The sequence below is a fragment of the Falco rusticolus genome, chromosome Z (assembly GCF_015220075.1).
Source record: "Falco rusticolus isolate bFalRus1 chromosome Z, bFalRus1.pri, whole genome shotgun sequence".
NCBI lineage: Eukaryota > Metazoa > Chordata > Aves > Falconiformes > Falconidae > Falco > Falco rusticolus.
Window position 1 is genome coordinate 34,796,726 of NC_051210.1, and position 13,027 is coordinate 34,809,752.

Genomic DNA, 13,027 nt, shown 5'->3' on the forward strand with positions numbered 1-13,027 from the left:
TAAGTACAGCTCCACAGACAGAAGCTTCCACTCAGGGAGGGCTTAAAAGTAATGTAGCCTTGCAAAAGGTAACGGAATTTGTGTGAGACGTGGTCATTAATGACAGTCCATTTTCTGTCTGTATTGCCACCCTGACATCAGCTGAAAGCCCACCTTTACACCTTTATGGCTCAGGACTTGACATATCAAAATTAATAGCAAAAATTTTGAAAACACCAGTTCTCCTCAATACCACTGAAGGTGTCCAGGTGTGTTGTATACCTCTAGCTTCAGACCCTCTGCGTTTGAGCCTACACAACAGTGAAAGCTGCCTGGAAGGGGTAGACAGCTGCACCACCAACACCACCACCCATACATGTGGCTGGGATTGGACCACGCCAAGCAGTGGATTTTATTTAATCCATTTTAATTCATCAAAGCCTAACACCTGTATTTCCTGTACAGTGCAAGACTGTGATATGACAGACCTGGGCAAAACACGCAACAGTACTCTATGGGACTTTGGTTCAATTTAGAAGCAGTCAAACTGACTCTCACACTCACTTCAAATTCCTTGGTTTCAAATACAGGTGTTTCCTGATACATTCACTCAAGAGGAAAGTAAAAGTGGGCCTATACAGTGAATTACTGTAACATCCAAAAGTTTCAAGTCATCGACCCACCTCAAGAGAAGTTGGCCCTCTGGTCTCATACTAACTATATACATTAAGCTTTGTTCATGTGGGAAAAGAATGCTTCTACGGTGGTACAGACACCCTCAGGTATGGTATGGCTGTATAGTAATTGATATACCTTTTCCAGCTTTAATTGGTGGAAAAATGAAAACTGCGAAAATGCCTATCAGCCAGTCACCAGCATCCTAGGTACCATTTTGTTTTGCCCTAAGAAATGGATGCCCCATATGTTGCACCACTTAACTGGGCATAACTATCAGGTAAAGTGAGAAACACTTACTTGGGAAGAAATTAGTGTGGGTCAACGGCTGAAATCTATTATGGGGTGGGCGGCCTACTGGTTTATTCCAGACAGCAACATTAAGACCAACATTATCATCAGAGATACTCTTGTCCAACTGGGACATGCAGCTAACAGCACAACCCACAATTGCAAGCCACTGCCAGGATGATACTAGAGAACTAGACGCCCTCTTGCTCAAACAAGGTGAAGTGTGCACACTCATCAATCCAACAACAGTCTGTTGTACCTTGGACTCTGAACCTTATTCCTTCAAGGTGCAGATAGCACTGTACAGTCTGACCAAAGCACCTACTTGGCTTCCATCGCTTCTTGGGAAGGTTCTGAGACAACACAGCCTGCAAACTGACCATGTGCACCAGCCTGTAGCAGAACAGTATAATCTCCTTTGGAAGTTCTAGTGTTCTCTGTTATTCCATTCTTTATGCAATAAAATATACTTGTTCTAAAACTTAGCCAGGCAGCTACAGCAGAACAGATACATATCTTTCAGGATAGGTGGGCTGTTGTAACAACAGAAAGGAAGAGCAGCAAGTCTCTTAACATCAGGGAAAGAAATACTGGATAAGGCAAGAACATGTTCACATTTCTTGAACATTTTATGAATCTAGACATAGAAGACTGCAGTCCTTCCTTACTCATGCTTTCTAACCCTGCACAAATAAAACAAACAGCATCGAGAAGGTTCACAATATGCTTTATCTAAATTAGGGTTTTAAAAAAAAAGTCTATATAATAACTCCCAACCACCTCAGAAAGTAAGCAACTCAGTAGCAAGAAATAGTGAATTTTTCACTAGAATTAATTAAGTATATATAAGTTAAGGGCTACAGCAACATAAGCCAGTTGCCTGATAGGTGCTCTACTGCAGTGTCTGACGGCTGTGCTCAACAGACATTCTGACCTTTTCATGCTCTGCCTTTGTGTCTCCTTGATTGGCATCTGTTTTTTTCCAGGCACTTGAGTCTTGTTATCTATGTACACTAGCTAAAATCTGGAAGCAGCAAAACATATCCAAATTTTATCAAAAGTAAAGACACAGAACAGACACAAGGAAAACAGTGGTTTTGTCTTAAATGGACTGCAAGGTTTTCAAGATGCATATCAGGAACACAACAGTCATGCACAATTTAAAGTAAAGGGCTTACCTTGACATGCTCCAGTGCGAATATTAGGGATGAAGCCACGACGGCATGGCTGAGGCTGAGCAGGGCACATTTCACAGGGGTGACCCCATGCACGCCCAATCGTTGCACAACAGAGAGTCTTTGTGCAAACAATTCCAGTTAGCTGGCCCTGACACATCTGGTTGTTAACTTGCATGAAACATGGGCCTGTTCTGTAGTCTGGAAAAAACACAAGATCACTGTATTATACAAGACAGTGTACTAGTAACTATAGAAGGAATAAATTTTTAATCCAGCAGATACCTATGTTAATACAATTCTGAGTGAACGTGGAAATTTATGTTACTGATTACAGAAATAGCATGACACCTTCCACTGACGGTAATGACTTTCGCAAAGTTATCTTATCTTTCAATTTATTTCTGATAGATGCAAGTAATGAAAGGCAGCTGAACCCAAAACTGATTGACAATGTGTCCAATAAAATCCATAATAAGTGAAAGAGTTTTACAATAAAGCAGTCAAAAGAGCAGATCAAATTAAGCAAACAATGACTGGGAATGGGCTTTCTTGTTCCTAAGTTACTTCATGGCAGGTAGCTACAGACCACAGCAGCCACACATTTGTTCACTCCACATTGATCAAGGCCCACGCCAGCGACTGTCACAGAATCAACATTTCTGCTGGAATGCTTAGTGCAAAATAGTACTACCTATGGAGGACTAGTTGGTAAACCACCATTTATTTCAGAGGAATAACATGAGATAATACAACCTATCCAAGCTATGTTGAGTGCACTGAATATAGCATACAAACTATATGAAAATATACCTTTCAGTCAAATTCCTGTAAATAGTTAACTCATTATGGTTCAACCTGCATAAAGAGAAAGATTTTTTGACCTTATGAGGCAACACAAACTGGGAACAACAATTAACTGAAACTCTCTAGGAACAAATGAGAAACAGATGGTTGCTCTAAGCCAGATTTCATATCCTTATGGAAACTTTAAGAGGGAAAAAAAAAAGGAAAAAAAGAAGAAAATGCAAAGCTTTCACTCAGACTCAGTCATGTGAAAGAAGGCATAACAGGGGGGTTATGGCTGCTCTCCCTGCTATCCTGTTCTATTCTCCTTTTTTTTCCTACAGAAAACAGACTCCAATACTGATGTGAGTTACACGCTGTCTTCCACACACTTTCACTAGTGTGCAATTGGTCTCACAACCAAGCTACAAATGCGACAATTGATGCTTCTAGAATTTGATACTTCCACCCTGAAGAATAAAAATAAGAGCTTTGACATGCTTGGAAAGGAAGAAAATGGTCTTCCCAGTGAGAGTTCATATTAAGTTTTCTTTGCACTGACACAAGGCTGTTAAAGTGAAAGCTAGCTGAAATAGAAATAAATGTTCTGCTCCCTGTCTTTGATAAGGTTCATTCAGGTATCAGTCTGTGAAAGACTTTTGCACAGTTATTTATACACATGGGCAGTTAATTTCAACTAGGCTGTTCACTTAAAATTAAGCAAGAACCTAAGTATCCACAACAAAAATGCTTAACCATAAAAGAATGTTAAAAGTTCTTAAATACTTGGTAAGGACTATAAATCTTAATCTTCTTGATTCTCATTAGAAAATATTTTTCAGAGTTATACCTTTTGAGTTTCCCCTGTGTCCATCAAGCCACAAAAATAGTACTTTTAGTACAATAGGTACATTATAAAAAAAGAAAATCCTGTCCGTTAGAAAAAGGCTTCAGTGATCTTTCGTCCAACATACTGGAAGACAAGCAGCTTTACAATGGTCTCAGTTTAATTGCATCCAAGGCCCTTGCCAAATTGGAGAGAGCTGAATTTTTAACACAAAATTCAGATCCTGATGGCTGATAGCAGAAGACAGTGATCTCATTAAGCTATAGATTCATATGAGAATGACAAATATTTGAAACACAAACTCCAACCATCAAAGATTTAAATTCCAGCAACTCACTATAATCTTGTCTGGAATGTAGTTAAGGGGTAAAGGTAAGGAAAAGACTCCATCACAGATTATGACAGAACACTTCTTTCATACAGTTCACTCAAGTGTTACAGGAATACATGATAGACTGTATTTAACCTGCAGATCATCAACAGAGGTCAGCCTGTTATCAGAAGAAAAAGAGAACTACTCAGAATTTAAGAACTGAAAGAAAGAATTAAATTCTGACTCCAGTGAAAACAAATGGGAATTTAGCTATTGAATTCAATGGCAACACTATTTCATTCTTGGAAAACAGTATTGCACTCCTTAGCGAATAGCTTTGTAATTTATTGCATAATATTATCTGTAAAAGCATTCTCTATGTCACAGAGCAAAAGTAATGAGCTTCAAATGCATGGAAAAAGTTGCTTCTACTGCTCAATGAGCAGACTCCCTGTCATGTTAAGAAGGGGGGATTCCTTGATCCCTTTATATTTGATCAGCCTGTCAGTTTCCCAAGAAACATGAGACCCTTGTGTCCAACCAGCCTGTCCACTACCTGCACTTTGACAGCCCACAGTATTGGAGGGTGATCCAACTATTCAGGGACCTTGCTGACAGCGTCACCAAGTCAAATTCCTTACAACAACTACTCTAATCTCCAGAGAGTTACATAAAATGAACTTCAGCTGAAGAATTTTATTATACAAAATACAAGTTTGTGACAGAATAAGGTTCGAGGATTGATGATGATAATACACTAACCGCAAAACAAGCTTAAAACAACACGCTTAGTAACAGCTGGTACGAGTTGGTCACAGAATAAAGCTCTTGCCCAACAGGCATCCCTGTGGGGCAGAAGACAGGTTTAGCTAGTCGACTGATCCCAGAAGTTATGATGGAGTCTTCCCAAACTTCTCCCCTCCTTTGCTCACTTTTTATCCTTCATAGTACATTGCATATTCATTATCATACACAGGACTGGTTCTTACTTCTAATGTAAATTAATGTGCATCCTCCAATAGCAGTACTTAAGTTCTTTACTAACTACACATGCTCCCCAAGTGGGATTTTGCCCTCCTTTGGGGTGACTACTTGAGTTGGAGATGTCACAATCTCCCACTACCACAATTATGTCTCTACTATTTTCAACTAATTTTCCGTTATTGACAGTGGACTGCAACACCTTATCAGCCTGTCTCTAATAGCCAGAACTTTCCTCACTTGAAGGCTTCTTTCTGTGTAACTTAGATAATGGTGCTCTTTTCACCATCTGTTCTTTGTCACTTACCCTTCCTAAGGCTGACTCCCTTGATTAGAAGTCCCTTCATTTGTAATAACTTTAGAGAGTGGGTCAGCTCAGACTAACTTTGTGCAGAGATTTGTTTAACATACAGTTAAACACTAAATCAGAGTGTGGTAATTCAGTTTAGACAATTACCCCCCTCTTTTGGACTTATTTCACTCACGGACTAGTCCATTTTCTTTACTTTATTTGGAGCTTGAGTGACTCTATTCATATATATTTTTGTTACTGACTGATATCACCTGCCCAGTGAGGTGTGGCAGTACCTTAGAGGTGGGTAACTTTGGGATGGAGGTGTGCGTTAGTATTGCAATGACATTATTTCATCTGAGGAAAGTAACTTCTCCAGAATGTTTGGCTCAGCAACAGACATCTTATGGATTCTTCATGTGATAACTGCTGTGCAGTTTATCAGCTGTGTGGTGCCATCCAGTTCCCATTCCTGCAGGAGCACAGCAGAGCCCGGCCACGGGGTCTCCACTCCGCTCCAGCCTCCGTCACTCCCATCAGCAGGTGCTGAGCTGGCAGGGTGTGCTGCTCAGGGAGCCGTGGGGATGTAGACTCTGTGCATGCCAACCATCCTGAAGGCGATAGCTGTATTCTACCCTAGAACAGCTTTCTGTAATACTATGCTTCTATTAGGTCCCACTTTTCTCTAACTCCCTCCACAAAGCAGTATTCCCACACTCCCATTCTAAGGTCAACTAATTTATATTCACTGCTAACATGACAGTAATACAAATGATTAAAAAGAGTCCACTCATTAGTGGATGAAGTAGAAATAATAGGCAGATAGGGGAAAGTCTGTGGTCTGTTCTATGTTCTGAGAGCTGATTGTTTGACTGCACCTGCACATTGCAGAATTTTTGCTCCAATGATGATTGCAGTCAGATCAATAAAGCTTGAGTCTTTCCTGAAAATTAAGATTGATTTTAGACTCCTCATGAATGAGATCCTCAAAATCATGAAGCTGAAAATGACAAAAGGATGTGGCTGAAAATGAAAAAAAGATGTGTGTGGATAAACCTGAAAAGATCATTCATAAGTCACTAGCAATATTGAGAATCCTATTATAAAACATAATCCCTATCAGAAGAACGTAAGATTTCCAATAGTGCAAGAGAGCCTGTCTCTGGATCCATACAGATCTGTATGGGAATTCCAAATCCTATTCTACTTCTGAAGTTGTATTTTGTATCAGCCCAGGTAGGCATGGATCTGTTCCTGGAGAGCTACTCAGCACACAAACCCTCTGCAGAACTTAGGTGTGATGACTAGTCATGCATTCCTTACTCCACGCACTCCAATGGGTCCACTTCTTCATGGGGGAATGCACCGTATAATGAAATCAAATAATGATTTATTATGCATCTCTAGAACTTCCAAAGCTTGCATTCACCTGATAATTTTGACATCTCTGCTCAGTTTGGAATTCCTATTCAGATTCTGCTGGATAGTATTACAGTTTTATAGCATCTGTCCTTCAAGGTACACTTCTTATAGGACCAGTCTTTGGATAATGGGAAGCAATTAGCGTAGGAGTAGAAATACAGATTATGTATTTTTCTGTTTAACGGTTGGTGATCCACAGGAATATTTTGGCCAAAGGCCTTCCATGTTAAGAAGCTTGGAATTCAACCAGACAAGATTAAACTTGGAACTTAAACTTCAGTTGTGAATTGTATTCGAGTTCCATTACATTCCCATAAGACACAAGATGATTGTGTAGATACTCTGTCATCCCTAGTAATGAAAAGATCAGTTTGGAGGGTGTGTTTGAAAGAAAGATTAGAGAATATAACCAGACTACAAAGATTGTACAAGAGAGTATGAATGAGTTAGATACAGGACAGAGTGATACCAATATATCCATTGCTTAATATATCCTACGTATATCTACATATATCTACAAAGTAAGAAACATGCTCTGGAAATCCATATGTATGTCACCACCCATGCTTTAATATGCGGCAAACAATAAGATCAGGTTCCATAACCAAGCAACTTCCATCAGAAAAAGCCTGCAGGAGGGCATCTAAAAATCTGACTACTGCAACTTAGAAAAGCAGAAGAACAAACTAAACTATTATTAAACTTTCAGGTAGACTTACAAATAAAAATAAATTCAACCCAAAACGCTGAGATCCTGAATGATACCGACATATTAGAATGAATAATGACATATAAGGAACAGATCCTTAGCTCCTAAGAGAATGTGTGGCTCATATAACCTTGGGTTACAGAAGTAGAAACCTAGCAGCAAACCATTTCCAGATAGCAACAGGGAAGTAACATCTCTGCACCTGGCAAGAGTGGCTCTTGGCACAGCTATGGCAACTGCATTTCAAACAGGATGCTGGAAAACTGGAAGAACTATGCAAAGAGTCAGAAGAACAATTTAAGATTTCAGAAACATGCTTTATAGTAATATTAATATTTTAAAATAATGTAATTAAAATTATTATCCATAACAATTATATCCATTTAAAAAATCTTTATCCATTCACTATCAGTTTATCCAAAATTAAGTCTATAGGTAAAGAGTCTGAGTAGTGGCTGGTCTTCTATCCCAAAAGGAAAATGTAAGATTTTACAATATGAAGTATAGTACAGTACAGCTGTTGATACAAAGGTCTCTAGTCACATAGTATATATTTGTAAATATGGGAAGCAAACATACTAAAACTAGATGCCATTCTGAAGATACTTTGTAGTTTCAAGTGAAGCTGTGGATTTGATTCAGAAATTACCATGTGAGACTCTATACTCTGTTTTATACAGTCAGTCAGTTTATTTAACATAATGGTTCATCTGACTTTAAAATCCCTGAGCTTATGAATCAATCAACTTTTCCATATTGGTTTTCTTGTCTTATTGTTAGATGTTTCTTCATTTGCTCCTTTCCCAGCATTGCTGCCGTAATAATTTTGCCAGAAAGAACAAATATTACAACATACGTTATAAATCATTTTTTCCTTAGAAAGGGTAACTGCTTTGATGAAAGAAAGTGATTTTCAGCACATATGTGTTACACATTTTAACGTTAGAAAATTATATTTAATATGAAACATGACATGAAGAATGACAGTTCTTGGGATCTTTTTCATTAATTCCTTTTCAAAAAAATGTAAGTCCATTCTAACTCTTCCTGTAACTTAAAAAAAAAGCTATTTGATGGGGAGCCTTCAACAAGTATTAGAAACATAAGAATTCATGTTGGGTATGGTCCAATATCCACCGATATGTTTTTCTTCCTGTACTTTCGACCGAAACCGGATGATTCCAATGCAGGTGTAAAAAGCTTGCTGAAAGTAGACATGCGATTATCAGTCTGCCACATTAGGTTTCCTGCTGGTGTCTAACAGCCACTAGCTCAAAACCTGAAACACACAATGTTTAACATCCCAACTACCATTTTGTTGTCATTCAGGACAAAACGTTGAAATATTTTGGCCACAGCCTTAGTGTCCACAGTTTCATACTGTGTTAACTAACTACTAATGCCCACAAAAATTTTACCTCTTCTCAGGTAATTAAAAAGAGAAAAAGGGAGATATGAAGAAAAAGTTAAAAGGCACCTAGACACATTGAATGTCCATTGCAAGCTATCTGGAAGAATATGAAAACTTCCAAGTTCCTTTTCATGGTAAAGCACAGACTGAAATTTTAACTGAAGTCTCCCAATACCAAAATATTGTTGTAAAGCCCAACAGTACTATTACTAGTGGAATGGAAGTCTCCTGCACCTACTTAAAGCCTACATAAATGCTCCAGAAGGAATAAAGGACAGAGACTGCTGTGCTGGAACAGCTGTTATCACAAATCCTGTATTTGAGGTCTGTGAGTGCTAGAAAGATTAGCAGGAAGGAACTGTGAACTCTCCTTCATCATTTTTGTTTAAACAAAACTCCATACAACCATAACTAAGGAAGCAAGCAATGTGTCTGAAAGTACATATTTTTAACCCTAAACTATTTGGAATATTGATACTTCTATAACTAAAAATAAAATACTGAAAACATTCTGTATGCTGATCAATATGAATCACGTGAGGCATGACTAAAGGAGGAGGTCTGAGATATGCCTTCCCATGTCTGCCAATTAAAGAACAAAACCTAATACTTGATAAATCTGCTTCCCTTCCCTACAAAGCAAATTAGCCTTTTATAAAGACTTCTTATAGAACCTCTCTCCCATAAGTATGATATAGGAAATGTTAATGAAGGGATGAGAAAATAAGTCGTTTTAACTTCTACTACCTCCCTTGCAGGCTCAAGTATAGTAAACAGCTTATTATCATTATCATTATTATTAATGATACCTCAAAAATCCACTTCATACATCAGCATTATCAGAGCAACAACCTAATACATTGGACCTGAATGCTGGAAAGTAGTGCCTCCTGTTACGGTTAGCAGGAACTTTATTCACTTCCAAAAGAAAAATTAGTACAGTGGATTAAAGTCCAAGAGACTGGACTCCATGTCAGGGAACCTTCAGAGTGGAGAGATTACATCTGTATTGGCAAAGGTCTGAATTTACATTCACCTTGCTAGAAACACGATGGAGACGCAATTGTCTTTATTACACCTCTGATAGGAAGCTGTGGTGTATTTTCCAATAATTTCCACTAACATTCACAGGTCTCCAGAAACCTGAAATCTATTTCTGCTGCATGTTGCAGCACTTTCTCCTAGATTACTAATGAGATTTTTCAAACTGTATATGACTTTCCCCCTTTGCAATGTGAAATCTAAATGTTTTGATAATTGACAGTATAATTGAGCTCCATCTTCCTGCACTGGGAAATCCCACAATGTTTGATTCCTACCATAATATTAGCAGGATTGGAAAAGCAAGGCAGACCCCATTTACCTACTAATTCTGCATAAATGACAGTGTTGCCCACATGTTGTATTTCAAAAAAAAAATGGGAGATTGGGGCTTTCCTTGATTAACTTTTCATATGAGTATGAATACTTAAATTCAGACCACAAATCTGAAATGTACGCATATGCAAATATTTTTATTCTTGTTCAGCTCCAACATCTGCAGATCATAAGTCACAGCATGCAAAAAGATACTTAAACATTACAAAGGTACCTATGTTTGTTTTATTAAAGATTGTCTAAAATTGGTTTTCCTTCAATATTTTAATCATCCTAATATGGAAAATTGTTCTTTTTGCAGTAGTACTTAGCTGCCAACACTGAGGGTTCACTATAAGGGAGGTGTCAAAGGTGAACAAGATGAATTGTACTGATTCAGGCTTGATATAAATAAAAAGCATTTTTTTCAAAGGTGACATCCAACAAGTAACGGAAAAAAAGATTGTTGGCTAAAAATGAGAGCTAGTCTCTTGGAAAATGAAAGAGACTTGGCAGAGCTACTAATTTCTCTCAGAAAAAATAGTCTATGGGCAGTACAGCTATTTAAACTAAGAAGTTCACAAAAACCAAAGCCTGAATAGTATAAAGTCTGAGCCTCCTTCCCCTGACTTTTTTTTTTTTTTTAAAGACAGCTTGTTTAAGTCCTTAATTAACTATTTAAATATTAAGTTTATGATTAAGGTAAACAATGAACATCAAAGTCTTTTAAACATTTTAAACTGTGAATAACTCAAAGTTGAGACACATCCCAAGAAGGTTCTTTAGTCATTGTCTGAAGGAATGATTTTTATAAAATTTATGTTGATATGTAAGAGTGAAGAACAGCAGTTTAATCAAAAAATGTTTCAAACAATTTCTTACAGCTGACAGCTTTCATTTCAGGTTGAATTTTTACTACCGTTCTACTGGTCCCGTATGACCATTTCTGACCAGCTCCTGTGATGCAATACTTTCCATCATAGAAACACCTGTGATTCATTAGGCAACTGAATATACAAATGGCAATTAAAAAGGGAGTGGAGGGCAGCTCTAAATGAAAGAAGAAAAAAAAGCATGTTTAATGCAGCAGACTATGTGTGCTTTGTAGCTTTTAGCAAAATTCCAGTTTCCACCAGTACTGCTGTCATGTCCATTCTAAGCACATACTCATTTTTCTCTTGCTGGAAGAGTGAAACCAACTTTTTTCCAAAAACAACATTCCAGGGTCTGCACACCCATTTTGATGTAATTGATATTAAGTCAGTTTAAAGCAGATAAAGTATTAGTATAGTATTATCTGCAGATCTTAAAATTTAATTAAAAATTATTCATTCTTACACACGTAAGTACATGGAAAAGGAAGGCAAAGTACCATATAATCAACAAAATTTCTGAAATAAAATGCAATCTTCTCAAATCAACCTGAACATTGAAGAAAATGCTTCAAATATTTTAAGACAAAAAACATTTTGTAAAATATACACACACCAAAAGTAGAGAAAGACAGAAACATGAAAATGCTTTACTTTTGTCACTTGTCGAATTTAGTTGCTTTCAGAAGCAAAGTATTTCCATACACTTACAAATTTCTTGGAAGAAACTGTTGCCATATGCAATAATCAAGAGCACATTGAATCCAGGCTTGCAAAATACATATGCTGACTGCTACAAAGTTTCAAGTGTAGAATAAAAGCTGGGAAATAAATATGCCTGAACCTTGGCTCCAGCAAGGTCTCCAATTTTGGCTTGTTCGGAGCTTCTTGTAAATGTATATATTTATTTATACTGCCACAAGCCTGCTACTATATAAAGTTTGCATTTGAGTTTGGATACTGGACTATAATAAAATACCTCTATGGGCAAATACCTAACGCACAAGCTGACACACCACAAAACATGAATCAGCAGTTATGACAAGAAGTTACAGGCTGAACTACCCCTGTGCGAAGTGTACATGGAGGTAAGAAACCACAAAAACAATGTTTTGCAAGATTCAGCAGTTCATACCTACTGTCCTATTACTAGCTTCTTACATCTTTGCTGAGATGTCAACAAAAATCAAAGCAGTGAAATAACTCTTATCGTACTGCTTACTGCTCTCTCCTCCTGTTTCTCCTTTGAGTTACAGGAATTCCCACCATACTGGCATTCTGGTCCACAACTAGGCTTCTTCAGAACTACAGCACAACAGATAATGCCCATCCCGAAAGCCCCTAGCCCCAAACCTCAAAACTTTAATGGAAAAGAAGCCAGAGGTTTTCCTCTCCACCGTACAGTCAAGGTTAAGACCTAAGGCCACCAAACACCAGTAGACCAGAGTGAAGCCAAAGCCATTCAAATCCTCACAGAGAGAGCACACTGTACTACCAACAAGGGTTTGCAGGTGGAACAGGGAAGTGCAGAAATATTGCCCATTACAGCCTGACAGCTGGATGTCTGATTTTCAAAGACAGAAAGGACTGTTCAAAGGTCTGCTGAAACTCCATACCCTGCACAAAACCTTGTACTCAGATTCCATTGACAAGACTTCCCCCTATGATGAAAAGATCAACCTCAAAGGAACAGCATCCCTTGTCAGCAAAGAGAAAATTCAAAGAAACAGGTCTGTAGATGTGATAAACTTTTAAGAGTATTGAAGAGTAGTGTAAACAGCACCACGCAGACTCCCCAACCCACCATCACCCCCCCTGCTTTGGAGTTCAGTGCCATTACTCATGCCAGAAACCAATCCCAATAATCAATGTGAGGCATTTTGTACTGGTTAAGACTACCAACACGGAGAAGGGCTTG

At 38.0% G+C, this 13,027-nt stretch overlaps 1 protein-coding gene across 1 annotated transcript in view; it reads right to left on the reverse strand.

Annotated features, from left to right (window-relative positions):
- FBN2 (fibrillin 2) overlaps nucleotides 1-13,027 on the reverse strand; it is a 174,351-nt gene that overhangs the window by 130,328 nt on the left and 30,996 nt on the right. The window contains exon 6 of the mRNA XM_037373880.1: nucleotides 2,124-2,321. Coding sequence (XP_037229777.1) covers nucleotides 2,124-2,321 — 198 coding nt within the window. The remainder of the gene's footprint in view (nucleotides 1-2,123; nucleotides 2,322-13,027) is intronic.